The sequence below is a fragment of the Hyperolius riggenbachi genome, chromosome 1 (genome assembly GCF_040937935.1).
Source record: "Hyperolius riggenbachi isolate aHypRig1 chromosome 1, aHypRig1.pri, whole genome shotgun sequence".
Classification (NCBI taxonomy): domain Eukaryota; kingdom Metazoa; phylum Chordata; class Amphibia; order Anura; family Hyperoliidae; genus Hyperolius; species Hyperolius riggenbachi.
In genome coordinates this window covers 426,912,387-426,936,745 of record NC_090646.1, presented here as the reverse complement: position 1 = coordinate 426,936,745, position 24,359 = coordinate 426,912,387, and the positions used below count along the sequence as shown (strand labels likewise).

Here is a 24,359-nt window from a genome sequence, read left to right as displayed (position 1 = left end):
AGGGGGAACAGAGGAGGAAACAAGAGGTCTGCGGCTCTGCGCTGGCGGCAGGTAGGGAATCCAGGGCAGGTGTTAGGTGAGCCAATGGTCACAGCTATACAAGCGGCGAGCGGAGGAGGTGCGGGGGGGTCGGAATAGGACGAGCGGGGGATCGGCGGTGGTGCGGGGATGCAGCGGGATTCGGCGGATTCGTTTAGGGGGAAATTGCGTCGGGATTCGAATCCACGAATCTCGAATATTTCTCAATATTCGAGGGATTCGTGGATTCGCCGGATTCGCCGTCCCACCCCTAGTTTTAAACCATTCCATTCTTGCCGTGGTTTTATGTTTAGGGTCATTGTCCTGCTGGAAGGTGAACCTCCACCCGAGTCTCAAGTATTTTGCAGACTCCAAGAGGTTTTCTTCCAAGATTGCCCTATATTTGGCTCCATCCATCTTCCCATCAACTCTGACCAGCTTCCCTGTCCCTGCTGAAGAGAAGCACCCCCAGAGCATGATGCTGCCACAACCATATTTGACAGTGGGGATGGTGTGTTCAGAGTGATGTGCAGTGTTAGTTTTCTGCCACACATAGTGTTTTACATTTTGGCCAATCTGACCAGGGCACCTTCTTCCACGTTTGCTGTGCCCCTACATAGCTTGTGGAAAACTGCAAATTGGACTTCTTATGCTTTTCTGTTAACAATGGCTTTCTTTTTGCCACTCTTCCATAAAGGCCAACTTTGTGCAGTGCACGACTAATAGTTGTCCTATGGACAGATTCCCCCACCTGAGCTGTAGATCTCTGCAGCTCGTCCAGAGTCACCATGGGCCTCTTGACTGCATTTCTGATCAGCGCTCTCCTTGTTCGGCCTGTGAGTTTAGGTGGATGGCCTTGTCTTGGTAGGTTTACAGTTGTGCCATACTCCTTCCATTTCTGAATGATCGCTTGAACAGTGCTCCGTGGGATGTTCAAGGCTTTGGAAATCTTTTTGTAGCCTAAGCCTGCTTTACATTTCTCAATAACTTTATCCCTGACCTGTCTGGTGTGTTCTTTGGACTTCATGGTGTTGTTGCTCCCAATGTTCTCTTAGACAACCTCTGAGGCCGTCACAGAGCAGCTGCATTTGTACTGACATTAGATCACAGGTGCACTCTAATTAGTCTTTAGCACTCATCAGGCAATGTCTATGGGCAACTGACTGCACTCAGACCAAAGGGGGCTGAATAATTACACCCACCCCACTTTGCAGTTATTTATAAAAAATGTTTGGAATCTTGTATGATTTTCGTTCCACTTCTCATGTGTACACCACTTTGTATTGGTCTTTCATGTGAAATTCCAATAAAATTGATTTATGTTTGTGGCAGTAATATGACAAAATGTGGAAAACTTCAAGGGGGCTAAATACTTTTGCAAATCACTGTAAATCAGGAAAAAAAAATTGTAGAATTTTATAAGTAACTTCAATTTTCAATTAATCAAAAAAAAAAAAAATCATCATGGCCTGCCTTTCGCCAACATGTGCATGAGCACGGCCATCACTACACAAACATTGCCACCGAGAGGACTGACAGTTTATGTCCTGGGAGTGTCAACTGACAACCCTTTGCGGCTGTTAGCGGCGGTGCGTTAAACAGTGAGTTTGGTCTGTCAGTGTGAAGCAGTACACTAATTACACTACCTGATCCATGTATACACACGCAAGATGTTTTAAAGCACTTTATGCGTCCAATTTAGCAATGTAATGTGATTTCTGCCCTTTAGGGATTTTAGCCCTGCTGTGCGTCAAATCTGTAATTTTCCCCAGGACTTTTGGCATGCATCCCACTCCGCCACGCACCCCTCCAGTTGTTAGACCCTTTGCAACATCTTTTCCATCACTTTTGTGGCCAGAAACAGTGTTTGTAGTTTTTCAAGTTCGCTTGCCCATAGAAGTCTATTGCGGTTCGCCGGTCTGTGAACTGTTGCGGAAGTTCGCATTCGTGGTTCGCGAACCCAAAATCTGAGGTTCGAGCCATCTCTAAAGATGGCTCACCCTGCTGTGGCAAATTTCCCGGCGGCCTTAATTATTATCCCCCCTCCAAAGTGCCTTACAGTGGGGGTGAGATGCAATTGCTGGGGCTGAATTGCTCTGTTTTTATCCTAACTGGGGCTCTGTCTTTTGCTGGCCTCCAAATTTCACTCACGGAGTGCCGCTATAGCCTTAATTCACATTACAGTCTATGGCAGGACCCAAATGTTCTTAGCCGTTTTCCATGCAAAACAATCCATTTTTATCTATTTCATATTTGTGCTGAGCTGACCTATTACAGGTATTAGAGCAAAGGCACAACAAAAGTGAATACTATTTTACAGCTGTCAGGTGTCTGATCCCAATAAAATGGAAACAATATACCACTTCAGCATTGTCTGAAGAGAAGGCCCAAGTAACAACTTGTTAAAAGAAACCTGGAACATATGACAGTGGTTTCAAATTCTATAAAATTTGAGCTCCTTGGGATAAATACTAAGCTCTTAATGATTAGCTCATTGACACTGAAATTATATTGGGAAGGTTGTTCCTTCCTCTTTATATGGTTGACACAAAGGAAATGTAATTAATATTTAATCTAAGAAACGATTGAACAGAATAAGCTCAAGGTAACACCAGGTGAAATACCTTTGGGTTCCTAAACCTAACAAAACACAACCAAACACCTAACCCAACACAACACATATTTCTTTACTCCACTTGGTTTAGCTTTAGTTCACCCTCCAGGCTTTTTCATTGTTCATTAGGGGATTATGCTATTACATCATATTGATATTTTTGCAGCTGTTCCAAATAAATTCCCATTGGAAAAGTCACACGAACTGGAGAAGGAGTTTTATCAACAACGTCTGAGAGAAAATTACAGGAAGGTTTTAGAAACCTGTGCAGTACAGTCTCGTATTCTAAATGTACCACAAGAGGGTGCAGTTTCCTACTAAGGAGAAAGGGGAGGTTCTTAGAATAGGTGCAGTCTGTAAGGGCTAGTTCACTTTTTGCATCACCTTGCCCTCACTGCCCTATAAAACCATTCCTCATTGCATTTATAAGCGCAATTGGAGGGTGCGGGATGGGCAAGGCCTGGTTCACACTGGCACAGATCAGTTTTTAACAGGCCCAGTTTTCCACCCATGATCCTCCGTACCATTAGTGCAAGGTCAATGCGATGCATCAGTCAGTCCGGAAAAATTGCAGCAGCCACAAACTAGTGCAGGCATGGGCAAACTTGACCCTCCAGCTGTTAAGGAACTACAAGTCCCACAATGCATTTGCCTTTATGAGGCATGACTGTGGCTGTCAGACTCCTGCAATGCATTGTGGGACTTGTAGTTCCTTAACAGCTAGAGGGCCAAGTTTGCCCATGCCTGAACTAGTGGAACATGTCAAACGGATCAGTTCGAATGGACCAATGTGAATGGATCCGTTTGCATCTGTTCTCGTCCGTTCCGCTAAACCTTGCGTTTTTTAGGCCAATGTGAACCGGGCCTTAGTGCTTTATTACAAACTAAGCAAAGAAGAACTAGACAGCAACTGATAGAGAAACTCTATAGAACTGTAGCTACAGTTCTGGCCACAAATGTTTTGCTGAATAGAATATATACTGTATATATTTTACAGCATATGTACATTTATACAATTTATTTTTTACACTGACCAACTTATTGGTATTGTGTCAGATTATAAACAGACAGAGCCAACAGCAAGTGGTCTACATGAAAATGACAGCAACCATCTTAATGGTAAACACAAGGAAATGGACATCCCTGTGGTTTGTCTTCTTGATCTAGTAGATTTTTTAGTTCAATTTCCCTGTGCAGTCAAGTGCAAACATTGCAAAGGTCGTGCTCGGAACAGCAATGAGAATAACACTGAACTCCGCTGCCAAGCTGTTTAATATGGAGCAGAGGGTGAAAACAAGCAGCAACAAATTCATCTTAAAGAGAACCCGAGGTGGGTTTGAAGAATATTATCTGCATACAGAGGCTGGATCTGCCTATACAGCCCAGCCTCTGTTGCTATCCCAAACCCCCCTAAGGTCCCCCCTGCACTCTGCAATCCCTCATAAATCACAGCCACGCTGCTGACAAACAGCTTGTCAGAGCTGGCTATGTTTATCTCTATAGTGTCAGTCTGCTGCTCTCCCCGCCTCCTGCAGAACTCCGGTCCCCGCCTGCATCCCTTCCCTCCCTGCTGATTGGAGGGAAGGGATGGGGGCAGGGACCGGAGCTATGCAGGAGGCGGGGGAGCAGCTGAGACTGACACTACAGATGTAAACACAGCCTCACAGCACGGCTGTGATTTATGAGGGATTGCAGAGTGCAGGGGGACCTTAGTGGGGTTTGGGATAGCAACAGAGGCTGGGCTGTATAGGCAGATCCAGCCTCTGTATGCAGATAACATTCTTTAAACACACCTCGGGTTCTTTTTAAGGAACTGCAGCTATGAAAAGGATACAGGTTTGTTACAGGTCAGAGAGATAGCCGTTCATAGCAAGCATATGTCAATAATAATAATATAACGAATATCCAACTGTGCTTGTGTATTACTGTGTTGTTTTAGTCCCCTATGTCCTTGCTATTCGCAGCTGCAAAAAATACTTGTGACATAATTATGTAGACAACAATTCACAGAAGACAAAAAGGACTTGTGTAAAACTGCCAATGACACTGAAGGATCGCCATCCCAAGTGCCCCAATACATACACCTATCAGTCTAATTATTACATTACAATGGCACAGGTTGAGAATATTTTAGGCAGGAAGCACTGTTGTGAATGGCCCACTCGGAAATCGCACATCGTTTGCATTAGTTTGGGTTTTGGGTTTGTGGTTTTTGCTGCAATTTTAAATTACACAGCAGATTGCTTTTTTATGCGTTTCCTAACTAAATACATTGGTGTAAGGGATTGCGGAGATGCCATTTTCTGCAAGGTGGCAGATCTTAGCATCGGAACCAAGCTGATACAGGGTTTTAGGGAATCTTATTAAACAGACAATAGTGTTTGGACATTCTAACTGTTAAAGTAATAACAACTGTTCAGGCACAGACACCATGCGCCTGCCCAGTAGAGCGGATCCGATCAACTCGGCTATTTCCATCTGAGCCTATACGAGGGGCTCACACAGGATTGTTATGATCCTGGAGCCCTGGTGGATCTTCAGCATCTTACAGTGCTGGAACCGAGGGACAGAGAAGCCTTGTCAGGATCCAGAGGCTTCCCCTTCCTGAGGTAAGTCTTTTTTTTCTTACAGATCCTCTATAAGTTAGTGTTAATGTTAGGCTTATGTTTTTGTTTAATGTTAAACACAAGTTGTGACATAGCTCTGCACTGATAACCCAAAATCACAACACCAAAATCTAAAGGCTTGTACACACACTAGAAAAAACATGGTCAAGATAACTGTTCTGTAAGCTCTCAACTAATAATCTTCTAGTGTGTGTACAGGTGTCCTACAATGCTAAATCGCTATTGGCAGCAACAAATCCACACATTGCTTTAGGACTTACCCGCCATTCGGAAGCTACTAAGTCGTCCTGTCATCTCTCCTCCCCTCTCCATTGAACTCAGCTACACCAGAGTGACATGAACGTATAGCATATTGTCCTGCAGCATCACCCTAAAGGCGCGTACACACACCTGATTTATTCAAACGACGGGTCGCCAGACTGGCCCGCGGGGCGGCCGTTCTAGCGACAGTTTCTGTGTGTGTACAGTCTGTCGGCAGGCTGATAAGGCTGGTTTTGGCAGGTCCGTCAAAACCAGCCTTACCAGCCTGCCAACAGACTGTACACACACAGAAACTGTCGCTAGAACGGCCGCCCCGCGGGCCAGTCTGACGACCCGTCGTTTGAATAAATCAGGCGTGTGTACGCGCCTTAACAATCATGTAACTGTGTGTATGGGGCTTAACAATTCATGTTTTATCTAGATATTTTAGTGTCAAGTTCTTGAAGAAATATTCTTCTAGCTCAACTATTTAAATCAATTTTATGGGCAGCATAGACGTCAACAAAGAAATACTATGTGCACTAACCCATGCCAAGGCATCATATTTCAGCTTTTGACAGTTTATAGGAAGAAGATGACAGCATGAATGTTGAGTTATAATTATGAAAACTGTCATTCGTGTCATACACAAAACCTCATAAGGAAACCTGGAGTACAATCTGCTAATGGGAATCTTCTGCACCAGTGATAAGCTAGGAGACTGTGCCTTGTCTTTTTCTCCCTCAAGCTTGCAACTGGAGGCGATACTAAGGGTGAGCAGCTCCTGCAGCTACAGGGGGCCCTAGAGATGTGGGTAGCCCCGACTTCTTAAAGCACCCCAGAACATAAAAAAAGGGGGAGTTACTTACCTGGGTTTTTTTCCAGACCCCTGTAGTGTGTCAGGTCCCTTTGCGTCCTTTGGGTCTCCTCCATTGTGCTGCCGCAAGTTTCAAAATAACTGCGACTGGAACTCGGTGACGGGAGCGCAATCGAGGAGGCGCGCAGGGTTACTGTCTCCAGAGCAGGTGTTGTGGCCACATGGTGGCTTTGGGAGGCCCCAACTTCACTACACTCCGTATCCCGCCCAGTACAGGGTTACGGCATCCAAAGCAGGTGTGGCTGCCACACTTATTGGAAGTAGAAGACTCATGGTGGGTGTATAAAGTTGTAATTGGGGAAACTCATGGTGACCATAATTGTTATATAATACCTAGCAGATGAGCCCTGGGAGTTACCAACAGTGAGGGGTAGTGAATGATGGGAGGTGCTGGGAGACGGGTCGGGCCATGATTAACATTTAAACCTCTGCTTCCAGCGACAACAGGAATGATGCAGCTGATTCTTACAGTTCTTGTACAAGACATCTGCTCACCTCTTTAACAAGTTATGCAATATCTCAATCCATGGGAGTCTGTCCTGTGAACAGAAAACAGAGATGCTCACTAGTTTATCATTTTTGTTATACATCTGCTCTGAAATACTGACATTTACATTTCACTTCCTAACATTCCAAATTCTGAAACAAAATAAGACATGTCAAAATAGAATCCACGCATTTAAGGCCCCTCCCCCAATTGTGCAATGCAGGTGGACGGCCGTACTTGCGTTGGTCTCCAGTAATGTCTGATATGGAGCAGATCCCATTCATTTATAATTAATGGAATCACACTGCGTTTTCACTAAATTGCATGCAACCATTTATTGCATTAATGTGCTGAAGCGCAATGCATGGTTGGAAACATCAGAATGTGAAGTCTATGCACTTCTGATGTCTTCCGAATTGCTCATGCTGTACATTGCTTAGTGCCCTGGTTTAATGAAGAACCAGAACCTAGACAGAGGACGAAGCACACTGCATTTCATATGTTCACCGTGTGTACGGCAGGTGGAGCTTCTAAGCAAAGGGGCCCATATCTCAGCCACAGTACATTTTGCTGTCCGGACATCACATGAGTCTGCTGAGGGACTCACAGAAAAATGCCATAGCCCTCATATATCTAAACGTAGTCATACACTGCAATTTATGAATTTTTATCCAATTACACATTCAATCAGACAAAATGTCTAATCGATCGATCAAAAATTGAGGTGGAATTAAACATTTACGATTAAGGGCTAAAATCGGTTGATGTGCAATTTTAGTCTTTAGTCGGTTATAAATTATCGATCATTATATCAATCATAATATCAATTAACAAAATTGAGTGATAACTGAATAGTGTTTGGCCAGCTTAATACACCTTGCATTAAAGAGACACTCTACTGTTTAAACTTCCCCGGGCAGGAAGTTCAGTGAAGCTGGAGCCGAGTGCGGAGAAGAAGACAGCGGAGACCGGGGGACTCGCGCCGGTAATGTATGCAGGAAGGAAAGGGGGGGCGGCAGCTTCACAGATTGTGAACGGTTTCATGCTGAAATCGATTCACAATCTGTTTGCAGTGCAGGCAGCCATACGATCCCTCTCTAATCAGATTCGATTAGAGAGGGATCTATCTGTTGGTCGATCTGATGGCAAATCGACCAGTGTATGGCCACGTTAAGAAATAAAGGGTTAGGAGCAGAGACATAAGTCTAATATTTGTTTTCAGTACAGGAAGAGTTAAGAAACTCCAGTTATCTATGCAAATTGCCATTGAGCTCCAGGACTTTGAAAGTTGCAGAGAGCTCTGACTTCTGATTAGGTTATCTCAACTGTATTGTTTTTCTTTGCAGAGAACAGTTCAGGACAGTTCAAAAGTTCACTGCCTGTTCTATAAAAACATTTAGAATGCTGAATAATGTGTAAACTGCAAATATTAGAGAATGATGCAATGTTATAAAAAAAGCTGTATAACTGAAAATAAAAATGAGAATTTTTTTTTTGCTACCAATGTTCTAGTAATTACCCCTACTACACAACCAATTCATGATATTATCTTTTTTTTTTTCGCTTCAGTGTTCTTCAAAAGTTAAGGAGGCAGCAGATCTGACCTATAACCATCTACACTACACGCCATCTGAGGTACTCCCCAATAACAAGTATGTAGATCAGGAAAGTCAGGCTATCTTATCTGTATACTTACTGCAGGCGAATGATTCAGACAGCATCCTAAACATGGGCTCAGCATTACAGGCCCGGAAACAAGCATTTTTTCAAGGAGACAGGATGGCTAACTTCATAACTCTCTGCAACAAGTTGAATTTTAAAGTGTACCCGAGGTGACATGTGACATGATGAGATAAACATGTGTATGTACAGTGCAAAACATATTAACCAGACTTGTTTTATTTTGCTGCCTCAGGGCTGGAAACCACTAGAGCAAATTTTTTAACATTTAGGAAGCGATTTACATCCCTAAACGCTCTGCCAATGTAAATAAATGTAACAAATCCACAGTAGCAATTGCAATTAGCAAAATCGCAATCGCAGGAGATGCAGCATTTTAGGAGTGTTTGTGCTTCAGTGTAAAGTATAGAAGTGCTGCCAAATCACTCATGATTCGCTACACATAGCGATTTGAGTGTGATTGCAAACTGTAAATAAAATTATGATACATTGAAAGGACCAATCAGAATTAAAAATCGCTTATCTCAAATTGCTACACAATCGCTGGTAAAAAGCTTACACTTTTTAAAATCACTCCCAAAAGCGCTGGAAAATGCTCATGAAATCGCTTACAATACGCTAGCAATTTGCAATTTGTAGTGGGTTCCAGGCCAGATAGTGTTAATTTTTCAGGCATGCAAGCCAAAGCTTCTGTCTTGTCAGTACCAAGTTAGGAATATAGTGAGCATCACTGATACGCAAATTACAGCCATAAACATTTTCCTGGCAGAATACAACTTCTGGAAACAGGGGACATTTAATAGGCTGCCACTGGGCAGAGACAACAAAACATTCAACATTTAATAGGCTGCCACTGGGCAGAGACAACAAAACATTCAATCTACTTTGTAAATGTTTAAATGTAAAATAAACCATGGGATGTATTAAAAAAAAGTCATTTTTAGGAGTAGAGTGATAAATACAATTATTTATATTATAAGTTTATTTTTACATCGGGTTCACTTTAAAGGGGAGGTCCAGCTGATCTTTCTGGCATGAGTAATGTACAAGTCACACATTTGAAACAAGCATTCAGCTAATCCAGTCAGACTTCAGTCAAAGCACCTGATATGCATGCTTGTTCAGGGTCTATGACTAAACATATAAGATGCCAAGGATCAGCAGGACAGCTAGGCAATTTTATGGTTTACAAGGAAATTCATGTCTCATTTTGAATGTTCGGTGATTACTTTATTGCAGCAGCGCACGTAAATGTTTTTTGATTGGTTTGTATTTTAGTTTTTGCGGACTAAACACTAAGGCCTAGTGCACACCAGAGCTGTGTGGCTGCGTTTTGCGATCCGCTTGCGGGTGCGGATCCGCTTGGGTAATGTATTTTAATGGGCTGGTGCACACCAGAGCAGGAGGCGGTTTGCAGAAACGCATACTCCCGGGCTGCTGCAGATTTTGGATTGCGGATGCGTTTCTGCCTCAATGTTAAGTATAGGAAAAACGCAAACCACTCTGAAAAACGGCACTTCAGAGCGGTTTGCCAGGCGTTTTTTGTTACAGTAGCTGTTCAGTAACAGCTTTACTGTAACAATATATGAAATCTACTACACCAAAAACGCTTCCCAAAACCGCAAAATGCTAGCTGAAATGCTACAGAAAAAGTAAAAGCGTTTCAAAATCTGCTAGCATTTTGCGGATCTGCTAGCGGTTTTTGGTGTGCACCAGGCCTTATTGTATTGTATATATGTTATTTATTATGTCCATTATCTGAGAAATAGTACTTTTTTAATTATAGTTTGAATTTATTAGGAGTTGAAGTCGATGCAATACTAACGACTGACTCCTGGTACCCAATAACAGCAGCCGACTCCATGAGGAGGTTTGCATTACATGTTTTTCCATCTAGCTTGGTACTCTATAAGCACTTTAGAGGAGAACAGATTAAGTAATTTATAGTGCATCTTATATGTGTGATGTATTTATATGTATGTATTTTAAAAGTTAATTTTTTTTTACGATGGTTGTCCTTTAATCAAATTTCTTTGTGCAGACTGATACTTTAATTTGTTTTAAACACTGCTGCATATATCTTAAAAAGACATTTCCATACTAGCGTATAAAAGATCTTATGCAGCACAGCTGCCCAAGGAAAGTCAGGTCTCTTGTGGTGCTTCCATATTATTTATGGAGATTTCTAGCAGAGAGGAGGCAGAGAGGAAGAACATCACAAATGTCTTCCAGGAATTGATTTAAGTCCACTGCGTTGCTCTCAGACATTCTTTTCCAAGCATTTTTCTTTGGAGGAAAGCAAAACTTGTCACATATGATAAAAATGAGTGATAGGTTTGCCAGTTCAATCTAATATACGCAGGGACCCCCAGAGGAGATGTCACTATCAGTCAGCATTTATCAGCACCCAAGCTATCACCTCAGCTAGCAGTTTAGTCAAGATATATTCTTAGGATGACATGCCAGGATGCTGCTGGCTGACTACCCAAGGTAGATTATGGAGGTGACTCTGCACTACAGGTTAAGGGCAGGCTGCACATCACTGGATACTGATTTGATTAGGAAAATACAATACAAATGTGTGTGGCAAAATGACAAATATGTACATCAAAACAAAAACTGGCCCGATTTCCCACCGATCGACAGCAGATTCGATCACTGGCATCTAATCTGCTGTCAAATAGTTTGCGCTAAACGCACCGGACCGATTTATTTCCTCCTGATATCAATCGGTCCGTCGATCGCGCCGTGCGGGAAATTACCTTTGATCGCCGGCGGGTAGGGAGCGCGTCGCTTGCGGCGTACGATTCGGGACATTTCGACGCATGTATACATTACCTGAGGCTGGCTCCCGGGCATCCCGTCCGTCACTGCTCCCGTCATGGCACCTCCGGCATCTTCGTATAACTTCCGCTGTCATGCCAGTGACAGCGGAAGTACAACTAGAGGGCGCTCTATTTGAACTTCCGCTGTCACTGGTGTGATAGCGTAAGTTATATGCGGATGCCGGAGCCGGAGGTGCCACATGACGGGGACATCACGCCCGGGAGCCAGCGTCAGGTAATGTATGCGCAGGGGGGGGGGGGGGGGAACAGGCGGCAGCAGCTCAGCAGATTGTGAATCGGTTTCAGGCTGAAATCGATTCACAATCTGTTTGCAGTAAAGGCAGCCATACGATCCATATCTGATCAGATTCGATCAGAGAGGGATCGGTCTGTTGGTCGATCTGATGGCAAATCGACCAGTGTATGGCTACCTTAACTGTCATGAAGAAGGGGAGGCACAAGTGGTTGTCCAACTGTTTATTTTGTGAAGTCTGTATTTAACAGACAAGCAGGAGCATAGATTTGGAAAACAACAAATGTATGTAAATATTAAAGTGAAAATCCCCGAAGACATGCTAGATCTAACTCAGCAGAACAGATCGAGATGGCCGATCGCTGGGCGAGAACATTGTTCTTCACTCACCACGCCCCCTGTGTGACATCAGTCGCACGCTGCTCCTCCCCACCCTCTGGATAGAAAAACATGTCGCTAACCTAGGGGCTAGTGGTATGTCAGCCCTGCACTGTTGCCCAAGGGATCTAGCAATGATCCTTTGCTGGCAACATTCCTCATAGTTGTGTACAAGGCTTTTGCATTAAGCTGGTGACACTTTTGTGAATGACAAGTAATGCTGCCAGTACCACAAGCAAACTGAAAATGAAGCATCTGTTGCAATCATGCATTTGTGGGTTTGTTACGATTTTAGACATTTTTTCCCTACCAATTTTCAGCCGTTTCATTTCCCTTAGGAAAAGACAATGAATATTTAACCCTTTACGTTCCATGAGATGAAATCAATGTCAGCGGTGACTCTAGGGCTAAGTAATCGGGGTCCATTCCACATAAACCTAGCATTGATGCCCTGATCTTTCAGTGGGGCTAAACAGTCCACTCTCAAGATCTTCTATTTTCAGCAATGGACATACATGAGGCAATACACAAAGGCTGTCTATAAAGATAGTCTTGAGTAATGCAGGGTGATATCTGATTCTGCTGCACAACACTGGCACTATAGTCCAGGCAGCTAGGTGCTTGGGAGGTTTCAGGAAGTAAGCAAAGTAGACGAAGGAAGTATGGCATCTCTTTTAATTTAGGCACCACTGATTACCATTGATTCGAGATGCTGGATGATATTTTGAGGGACAAGCTACCTATGTGCTGAGGAAGTGTATTAGAATTTGAAGAAAGTTTGGATGGATGGTTATAATGTCTATTTGAAATTCCCCATACAGTAAATATCAGTACCGTGTAAGTAAACTGATTTCTGGATTAAGTTGCACAATTCTGTGTTAACAGCTCAGATCTCAGATAATTCTTGTTCTTGGTTAAATAAGAAATACAATATTGATCTGTAATCCTGTGTACCTGGGTGGTATGCAATTTCACTGACAACAGAAGAGAGGAGCAGAACAGCACACAAGAGCAGCTACTCCACCCTATAAAAAGACTACGGTATATAGACCAGGAGTCACAAAGGTTGGAGAGCAGTGGGAACCTGAAAAGATTTTTGTTTTTTATTAATTGACACATCCTAATCCTGTTTACACAGTATAGTGTGATCCCTTGCTCAGGTTTCTCTAATTAGGATACTGTAACGATCGGTGTCAGCAAGAACAGATTTTCTGAATATTGGTGATCTGCAGTATCACCAATAATACAGATGTTATACCTGATTATGTGGTGATCTGCAGAATCACCAATAATGCTAGTATAGCAAGACACAGGACACCCAGGTGTAAGATAAGTGTTTGGTGCAACAGTAAATATAGATAGAGATACCCACTATCCCAGAGGAGCTGGTAGAGGGAGGTATCTCTATAGAACTCTGGAAACAGTACTCCAGCAGGCTGGAGACACGGATGAGTAGTGATCGGTTCACCCGAGGAGTGGATGAGGCACAGTAGGACAATGTATACTTATCACTCGTGGAGCGGGTGATTTAGACTGTACTGTAGTAGATGATCACCTGAGGGGCAGGAGATCCAAGACTATACTGCAGCTCCTGATCACCTGAGGAGCAGGTGATGAGGACAGTAACGTAGTGACTAGTCACCTGAGGAGCAGGTGATTAAGACTGTACTGCAGCTATCAACCTGGGGAGCAGGTAGTTCAGACTGTACTGCAGCTATCAACCTGAGGAGTAGGTGATTCAGACTATACTGCAGCTATAACCTGAGGAGCAGGTGATTAAGACTGTACTGCAGCTATCAACCTGAGGAGCAGGTGATTTCTAAACTGAGAATCCCTCACCAGAACTAAACTCAATGGTCAGGGCAGAAGAGTCAGACAAGCAGGATCGGCAACACACGGACAGATACGGTACAAAGACAGAAGACTGAATCAGAGTGAGGTATAAGCTGAGTCGGCAACTAGATCAGATAGGCATAGGCACAGAATCAGAATCAGAAGACAGAAGAGTAGTCAAGGCTAGCAGAGGGTCATGACAAATAATACAATTCAATTAGTACTTTAAGTTATCAACAGAATCTGGCTAAGTGTGGATCCCCAGCTCCTGCTGGTTCTAGCACACTTTCGGATCTGACTAAAGGTCTGAGTGCTAACACGTAGCATATGAAACAACAGACAAAGAGCAACTGACAGGCAGGTCCTATATATACTCAGAGCGCTCCACAGCGCCGTCCCAGTCACTCAGCCAATCCGGAGCACAACTGGAGTCAGCTGACCGGCTGATCAGCTGACTCCCATTCTAGCTGCATAAAGGTCCTGTTGCCTGGCGCGCGCGCAGCCCTCAGTCTATGTGTGACTGAGGGACCAGGCAAAACTCCAACATGTAACTGCGCGGCGGAGGCTGCCGGCTGAGACGCGGATACGGCTGCCATGCCGCTCCCCGCTGCGGCGGCCTCTCCGCTATCCATTACAGATACAGATTGGGGTCATTCACACTGCTTGCATGCATACCCATGAAATGAACGGGAGAGTCTGATTGGGCCATATGGTAACACAGACAATCCTTAGGTTAACAAGTAAAATCTGTATAACATATCATCACTCTACAAGTCTCTTTGTAGCTGAATGGCATTAAACATTAGCTTTACATTTCAGTGTGTATCTGTTATAACTTTTTGTAGGAGACCTGCTGAAAACTATGGTGTAACGTCCCATCTTGCTGCGTGAGTAAATCGCTACCCACAGCAGGAAGGAGCGTGTTACTCCTTTTCACACATGGACTAAACCACTGCAAAAAATATAGACACTCCCATAACACAGAAAAATAAAGAGAAAAAAATCCTGGTATGTGGTAAGAGTATTTAACTAAATATTAAGCTTATTCAAGGCGTAAATAAACATAATATTTCCACTACTTTAAACCTGAGATCTATCCGAAGGAAGAAATCAGATACTTACCTTGGGAGAGCAGAGGATGCAGAAGGCACAGCAGTGGAAGCCAAGAAACTAACAGGTATGCAGCAGAAGAGGGGTCTCACCACTCTAACTGAGGAGAGGCAGCTATGCCTCCCAGCTGCACAGTACTTCGCATTAGGGACCAGTGATGGCCTGGAGGGACTTGTGAGGGTGGAGGGTGAGGGAAATGCTCCTCTGTAACACTCTACTGCAGTGTTTACTTGTCCTTGTGACTAAACAACCCCCCCCCCCCCAGTGGTGCGTGTTTTGCAAGCAACCTCAATATGTCTCAGCTACATGGAGGCCACCTAGCTGCGACACTAACTACCCCACCTGTGCATAGGTGAAGTTGCCTGCAAAACATGCACGTTGGGAGGTTACAAGGACAGGTTTGAGAAACACTGACCTACCGTGTTTTAATACGGTGGGAATATTAATGGCTGCAGGACCAGAGGGGAGGGGGGGGGGCAATGGGGATGAAGGTGAGTTGGCAGGAGCAACGGTAGTAAAATGCAAGGCTCTGTTTATACTCAGATCAGTTCATAATGGAGTGGTATATGGAGTAGTTCTGTCTTGGGTTATGTTGCTAAAATATCACTTTAAAATTGAAAAAAATCACGTGAAACATATAATTCATCATCATAATATCCAATACAACATGTTACAATAATAAAAACTATGCATGTAATATATTTACCATTTTATTTTTTATAGGTTATGATATCGCATTGAATTATTATAACAGCACAATAAATAACTGAAAGTATGTTTACCTCATCAGTTAATGGACACCCACTTGCCATCTTTTCTTTATTACTATAAGGGTGGTAATCATCACCATCGTAGAATAACCAACCTAGCTGCAATAACAAAAACAGCAGTGTTATTTAGGCATATACAGTAATGCAGACAAGGAAACCTCCATGGCTACTAGTATGTCTAACGGTATGCAGAACTGACTTTTAAAGTATAAAACACTTCAAAAGCATTCAGGTGTACATTTTTTTTTTATGCTACTTTAAAGCAAACATGTACTTGATTAGCTGCAGCAATCCCTCTGTCTGGTTAGTTTTCTATGAACCTCATTGCCATTTGTAGTCCATACAGGTCTACTGTGTACAGCCTGTGTACTTTGATGTTCTCTCAGTGGGAGTAATCAATATAGAGAGGGCAGACCGCATGTCCATCACACTTTCAGCCTTCCACCTCCTGGCTTATGTTCTTCCTATTCAAACTGCTCTTCAAACAGGGCTGTGTGGCAAATAGCTGTATGATCTATACAACACCATACAAGAATACAAAGGCACTTGGCTGCTGGACACCGAGAGTACACTTGGCTGAGAGTACCTTTCAGTTCAAAGAGTTTCACTGCAGTGAGAGCAGAAATGTCCTGCTATTCTGCCTGCAGAATGATGTAAGTAACCCTTGCAGTACTGACCAGAGAAGCGCAGCCACTTAGGATAGGTTTTCACAGTCCTGAAAGTCCAACTCAATTCAAAAATTGAACTTATGTTGACTAGTGTAAACTATACATATTACCTTTCAAACTAAAGTTTTCAAATTGAAAAGCCTAGTTGTGCACCTTTGTTTGCCTGATTACCAAAGCCAGCAATAATAAAAATGTCTTCAGTCTCTAGCTTCCTGCCACCAAACGGAGGTCTTACAACCACTCACCACCTACTTCCTGTCACTGCAAGTCCACATTGTAGGCACATTTGTCTCATGTTTAATTACCCTTTCTCCTGAGCTTTCACTCAAGAAATAATTTCTCTTTTTATCTGCACAATAATTTTTCAGCACCAAGCAATTTAAAAAATAATAAATGTAGTTAAAAAGTAATATCAAACTTATTTTGACTACTGTCTTGCCTGCAGAAAGCGTAACTCAACCATCTCTTCCTGGATGTCAGCTAGGTTCATGGAGCTTAACTTGGATAAGACTAGGCTCCTCATTTTCCCGCCCCATGCTGCACCACTCCTCCCGGATATTCACATCACTATCAACAGCACAACCATCTGCCCTACCTTCCAGGCCTGCTGCCTGGGCGTCAACTTATACTCTGCCCTCTCCTTCAGCCCCCACATCCAAAATGTTACCTGCAATTTCCACCTTCGCAGCATTCCCAAAATCTGCCCCTTTCTGACCCCAGACACTACCAAGCTTCACATCCATGCCCTCATCATCTCCTGCCTTGACTATTGCAATGCCCTACTGTCTGGCCTCCCCTTGAAATACATTGCACCCCTTCAATCAGTCATGAATGCAGCAGCTCGACTCATCCATTCTTCCCACTACTATGCTTCCACTTCTCCCCTCTGCGAAGCCCTACACTGGCTCCCTATCTGCTTCAGGATCAGTTTTAAGATTCTGTGCTTTACCTAAAAATCTGTGCACAACACCTGCCCAACCTTCATTTCTGAGCCCCTCCAGTCCAGTCCTCCCCCCTCCCCAGGTTGTCCTTCTTAATCTTGCAACCCCAACAATAACACCCTTCTCATGGACTAACTTGGACTTGATTTGCTGGGTCTCTGTAAGATATCACATGATCATGCATGTTATACCAGTTTGCATGTATAACCTTGTGCTATGTTGTATAACCGTTTGCTACCTCTCTGTCTTGTCAACCCTTGTCTACATTGTATGTATCCCTATTTATTATCCAGAGCTGCAAAAATTATGTTGGCGCTTTATAAACACAATAAATAATAACAACACTGGTAAGGTGTGAGAAAACTCAGAAGAAAAGTTAACTGAATAAGGGCCATTGTTTTCACAGCAATGTGAGGTTCTGGGAAAAGTCAGCTGATATATATTGGTTTTCCTACTGATTCACAAAGCTTTTTCACCTGTTTTTATCTGTTTTCACCTTATCTATGTTACAGTTTAAGGGCTGGTTCAGACGGGCGTTTTTGTGGCGTTTAACGCAGCGTTTCAGACGCAGCATTTTTTGGGATCTACTGCCATCCCATGCAAGTGAATGGGAGCGTTTAGAGCTGGCTTTTGCAGGCTTTCATGAAAGCCTGGCAGTAGATCCCAGCGTTGCGTCTAGTCTCAAAAGCAACATGCTGCTTTCAGAGGCAGTAAACGCGAGGAAACAATATCAGAGACCAGAACTGCTAGCCTTGAACGCTTTACAAAAGCCTTCAAAAGCTAGCTTTTAAACGCTGGCGTTTAAACGCTGGCGTTTGAACGCAGTGCCAAGCAAAAGCTCAGCAGACGCCCGTGTGAACCAGCCCTAAAGCTCCCAAAGAACAAAAAACCCCAATATAATTAAGGTAAGACAAGTAATGTTGAAATGAAGTTAATCAAGAACAAACTTACTTTGAGTTATTATGCTTGTAAATGTGCTGAAAGATTATTTTTATTAATTAGGAGAAAAATAAGTCATTTGTTAGACGTTGTGTGAAATGACTCCTTTGTGTAATATATAGTCAAAGTTGATTGACCTTCTCACCAGCTGAATCCAGAGAGGAGAGGAAACAAGCAAGCAGTAAAAGAATGGTAGTCACATTTGGCCTGCTCACAAATGCGACCCTTGATCCTACACACCTGCAAATAAGACATCTGGCCCCGGGCACAAGGATGGCTCACTAATCCACCACTGAGGTACATTTTGAACAACAGGAGGCGTACATTAGGATTTATCTGCAATGTTCACATTTAGAAATTTCCTTTTCACTAAAGACATTTACCTTTCTTGCCAGCTGGGATCCCACTTCAGTCCTGTTAAAGAAAAATATAAGAAAACAGTGATTTACCTTTATTTTCAATATATATATATATACAGTATACAGTGGGATGCGAAAGTTTGGGCAACCTTGTTAATTGTCATGATTTTCCTATATAAATCGTTGGATGCTACGATAAAAAATGTCAGTTAAATATATCATATAGCAGACACACACAATGATATTTGAAAAGTGAAATGAAGTTTATTGGATTTATAGAAATTGTTTTACAATAAATTTACAATAATTGTTTAAACAAAATTAGGTCGGTGCATACATTTGGGTCATTTTATTGATTCCAAAACTTTTAGAACTAATTATTGGAACTCAAATGGGCTTGGTAAGCTCAGTGACCCCTGACCTACGTACACAGGTCCAATTATGAGTAAGAGTATTTAAGGGGGTCAATTGTAAGTTTCCCTCTTTTAATTTTCTCTGAAGAGTAGCAACATGGGGGGCCTCAAAACAACTCTCAAATGACCTGAAGACAAAGATTGTTTACCATCATGGTTTAGGGGAAGGATACAGAAAGCTGTCTCAGACATTTCAGCTGTCTGTTTCCACAGTTAGGAACATATTGAGGAAATGGAAGGCCACAGGCTCAATTCAAGTTAAGGCTCGAAGTAGCGAACCAAGAAAAATCTCAGATAAACAGAAGCGACAAATGGTGAGAACAGTCAGAGTCGACCCACAGACCAGCACCAAAGACCTATAACATCATCTTGCTGCAGATGGAGTCACTGTGCATTGTTCAACCATGCAGCGCACTTTACACAAGGAGATGCTGTATGCGAGAGTGATGCAGAGGAAGACTTTTCTCCGCCCACAGCACAAACAGCCGCTTGAGGCATGCTAAAGCACATTTGGACAAGCCAGCTTCATTTTGGAATAAGCAAAAGGAGAACAGAGGCGTCAGCAGGGTAAAAGTGGATAAAACCTTTAAAATTTGCTTGGAGGAAGCGGTGGACTTACCTCCATAAAGCAGACACGAAAGACTGTCTGTATAACAGTAATCACATTTATTATATAGTACCCCAAAAATGCAACGCGTTTCGCAGGCCACGCCCGCTTCATCAGGCAATAAACGTGGGGACAAATAGAATTTCAGCAGTAGCAGGAGTAGCGCCTCAGTTATACAGACAGTCTTTGGTGTCTGATTTATGGAGGCGGGGAGGGGGGTCCACTCCCCCCCCACCCTCACCTTGGACTCCCCCCGTCAGCGCTTCTCCCTCCGACACGCATTAATAGCAGCGGCGGCGGCATGGTAAAAGGAACGCGGACTTACTTCCGCGTTCCACGCCAGAGGTCCTTCTCTCTCAGCGATGACGCTACTTCCTGTTTATCAGGAAGTAGTGTCAGGCTCAGAGAAGATCGGACCTCCGGCATGGAACGCAGAAGTGTGCGTTCCTTTTTACCATGCCGCCGCCGCCGCTGCTATTAATACGTGTCGGAGGGGGAAGCACTGACGGGGGAGTCCAAGGTGAGGGAGGGGGGAGTGGACCCGCCTCCCCGCCGCTATGTGTGGGCATGCTCCCCCGTTTTGCGCTGCATCCCCTCCTGGCTATACTTTGGGCACACATGCCTAACTAAACTGTAGGCACCCATGCCTAGCTATCCTGGGGGCATCCATGCCAGGCTGTACTAAGGGCACCCATGACTGGCTATACTGGGGGTACTTATACCTAACTATACTGGGGGCACCTATACCTGGCTATACTGGGGGCATCCATGCCAGGCTGTACTAAGGGCACCCATGCCTGGCTATACTGGAAGGCACCCATGCCTTGCTATACTGTGGGGCACTCATGCCAGGCTATACTGGACGACACCCAATCCTGGCTGTACTGGGGGCACCCATGCCTGGCTATACTGGGGGCACCCATGCCTAGCTATGAGGACACCTATACCTATATATACTGTGGGCACCAACCCATGCCTGGCTATACTGGGGGCACCTATACCTAGCTATACTGAGGGCACCTATACTGGGGGCGGGCACCTATACCTGGCTATCTATCTATACTGGGGGCACCTATACCTGCGGTGCGGTATAAGTGTGCGTGTATGTGTATGTATGTGTGTATATATGTATGTGTGTGTGTATATATATATATATATATATATATATATATATATATATATATATATATATATATATATATATATATATATATATATATATATATATTTTATTATACACGTGGGGGGGTACTTGGCTGAAACTGAATTGCGGTAGGGGGTACTTGGGCCGAAAAAGTTGAGAAACACTGATCTAGAGGAACCCCTGCATTTATTTTGCAGGAGGCATGGTCTTTAGAAGTAGGCATGGCTGTTTATTTCACAACCCCCTATTACACCGCCACTCATTATACTGTCTCCTTATTCTAGTGCTTTTTATTAATGTGCTCATTATTATTCTGACCCCCAGTTTAGTGTTTCTTTTTATAGTACCTCCTATTATAATGTGCTCTATTATATTTCCCCCCACGATGGAGGGAAATGCCAAGGAACCACTGCAGAGTCCTCAAGGAACCCTGGTTGAGAAAGCCTGCTCCATATTCTTCTCACTTCAGTTGTCCTTTAAAGGCTCGTTCACACTAGGGGCGTTTTCAGCCTTTTATCAAGCGCAGGGATTTTTAAAATCGCCCACAAAACACTTGTGCAATGAATGTGTATGAGAGTGTTCATATCAGTGCGGTTCGTGCGCTGACAAGCGCTGTGCATTCAGCAAAGTGGTGCCTGGACCATTTTTGGGGCGATTTTGCCTCAATGGAAGGTATAGGAAAAAACGCAAATGCTCAAAAAATTGCTTTGTGCAGCCATTGCGTTTGCATTTTTAAGACTAAATACATTAATATATTTATTATTTTCCGGGTCAAAAGTCCACAGGGAGTGAATTTAAAAATTGCTCTGGAAATGTGCTTAGAAAAGCACTTTTACCAAAAATGCAGCGCACAGTGGAGCGCTGGGAGGGGGAAAAAAATGCACAAAATTGCAAAACGCTTGCGATTACAATGATGATTTTAGATGTGAACGAGGCCTTAACCTCCTCAGCGGTATGGACGAATATATACGTCCATCACCGCCGGAGGTCGCCGCTCAGGCCCTGCTGGGCCGATTTTTGCGAAATGAAAAGCAGCACACGCAGCCGGCACTTTGCCAGCCGCGTGTGCTGCCTGATCGCCGCCGCTCTGCGGCGATCCGCCGCGAGCAGCGGAGAAAGAGGGTCCCCCTAGCCCTGCGCAGCCAGAACAAAAGTTCCGGCCAGCGCTAAGGGCTGGATCGGAGGCGGCTGATGTCAGGACGTCGGCTGACGTCCATGACGTCACTCCGCTCGTCACCATGGCGACGAGGTAAGTGAAACACGGAAGGCTGCTCATTGCGGCCTTCCTTGTTTATTCTGGTCGCCGGAGGCGATCAGAATGACGCTTCCGGAGCACCCTCTAGTAGAGATGGGAAGTTCGGATCTTTTCAATGATCCGGATGATTCGAATCGGATCATTGAAGAGATCCGGATCTTTGATCCGAATCTCGGATCATTTTACTACCGGAAGCATTCGGGGGTGAAATGAACAGCCGGACAGGTCTGTGGACAGGAGACGGGGAGGGAGTGGACACACAGAGAAGGGGAGAAGATGGACAGAGGGCAGGGAGTGGACAGAGAAGGGAGGAGGGACGAGCAGAAATGTTTGCACGTAATACCCACATGCTGCAAATCACATGCTTTACATATATTTCACCTATATGCTCATCTGTACACTTTGAAACAAAAGGTCGCACAGTGAAAGAAAGCATTCCCAGAAGATAAGTGCAGCTGTTTAGTGCTGAGTGCAGGAGGATTATATTGCCTTTCAATCACACTGTCTCTAAAGTTACTGAGCTGTGCTGAGCCAAAAGCTTCCAATGTGTTCACTGTGCAGCACAACTACGGAACAGCCAGCCTATAATGGGCAGCACGTTATAGCCAGTATGTGTGCTCTACACATATCTGGCAGTGGCACCCATGTCCCCTCTCTCTCATCTACCTGTGTGGCTGCAAGGCTGGCTCCCATCCAACAGAGCGATCCATCTCAGCTCTGCTTCCAGGACCCCGCTGCCCGCTGAGAGGGGGCGTGTCGCTCCTGGCCCCGCCCCTTTTGCGATCCGAATCACTCATTTTGATGATTCGGATTATCGACTCATAAAATAGATTCGGATCAAAGATCCGAATCGTTCATGATCCGGACAACACTACCCTCTAGTGGGCTTTCATGCAGCAAACTTTCAGTTGGCTGCATGAAACAGTTTTTTTTTTAATTTAAAAAAAACCCTCCCGCAGCCGCCCTGGCGATCTTAATAGAACGCCAGGGAGGTTAATCTCATGTTTTAGATTTTGGCCCCTTCTGCTATTCAGTTTGACACCTCCTATTACAATGTTGCCAAGTGTATAGATAGCTTCAGCATAAGTAGCCACTTTCCATATACTCTGTGCTCTGTATAGGTCCAGAATCTAGTTCCCAATGCAGTGATATAATGCACTATTGATACTATGAACACCAGTCTTGTCACACCCTCTATTTTTGTAAAACTACAACAAACGGGCACTCTGTGACTTATATGCCTGTTCAAAAACACCCCTAGTAACTCCCAGCTCTGGTATATTGCTTTATTAGCATATAAAGCACATCTGTACCACAGAAGCCTTTCATTGTTAAACCTTGGCAAGTATAACAGACTTTCTCCCCAGTGTATGGTATTATTACATAACACACTGAAGCCCCCCCCCTCCATAACATACTATCTGTACAGCTCCCTCCTCCTCCTCCATCTGCCGAACAACCAGATTACGTAGCGTCAGCTGTCCTTCGTTATCACAGCATCATTCATCACATGAGACAAGTGACATAACAGAGGATTGACATACTTTCCACTCCCGCTCACTCCCATCATCACGACTATCATTCTGCCTTGTGTCCCACTCGTGCTTCAACCAGGAAGTCTGCGAGCTCACCCTTCATCAGGCTCTGCTTGCCGACTAGAGACACCTACAGGTTCCAGGGGGAAATGCATGGGAACGCCAAATGTTTACATTTTTAATGTAGGTGCGGTCTTGAGGAATACTGTACTTCAAGTACCCCTGAATGGGAGGAAATGAATTAAAGGGAACCAGAGGTGAGAGGGATATGAAGGCTAGCATGTTTGTTTCCTTTTAAATAATGCACATAGCCTGGCTGTCCTGCTGATCCTCTGCCTCTATTACTTTTAGCCATAGACCCTGAACAAGCATGCAGATGTCTATTACAAATCTGACAAGATTAGCCACATGCTTGTTTCATGTGTGTGATTTAGACTACTGACCAGAAAGATCAGCAAGACATGCAGGCAACTGATCTTGTTTAAAAGGGAATAAATATGGAAGCTTCCATAGGTCTCACACTTCGTGTTCCTTAAAGCGGACCTGGACTCAAAACTTCCTCTCTGCGCTAAAAGATATGCAACAGAATAATAACCTTTAAAGAAAAATATTTCTTTGTTGCAGCTAATACAAATCCTGCAATAAATATTCAGTGTGTCTACTTCCTGCTTTCATGGAAGCAGACATAATGTTAACATCCTGTGTTTACCAATTAGCTCTCTGCCATGGCAGGCAGCTGACACAGCTGAGGGATCAAATTACAACTTGGGCTTAGTCACAGATGAG

General features: G+C 43.9%; 1 protein-coding gene across 1 annotated transcript in view; it reads right to left on the bottom strand.

The window, feature by feature from the left end:
• IDNK (IDNK gluconokinase) overlaps window positions 1-23,658 on the bottom strand; it is a 30,583-nt gene extending 6,925 nt beyond the window's left edge. The window contains exons 1-4 of the mRNA XM_068236914.1: window positions 23,583-23,658; window positions 18,644-18,674; window positions 15,725-15,811; window positions 6,872-6,915 (exon numbers count right to left, since the gene is read on the bottom strand). Coding sequence (XP_068093015.1) covers window positions 6,872-6,915; window positions 15,725-15,811; window positions 18,644-18,674; window positions 23,583-23,620 — 200 coding nt within the window. The 5' untranslated portion in view covers window positions 23,621-23,658. The remainder of the gene's footprint in view (window positions 1-6,871; window positions 6,916-15,724; window positions 15,812-18,643; window positions 18,675-23,582) is intronic.
• Between the last annotated feature and the right edge of the window lie 701 nt (window positions 23,659-24,359).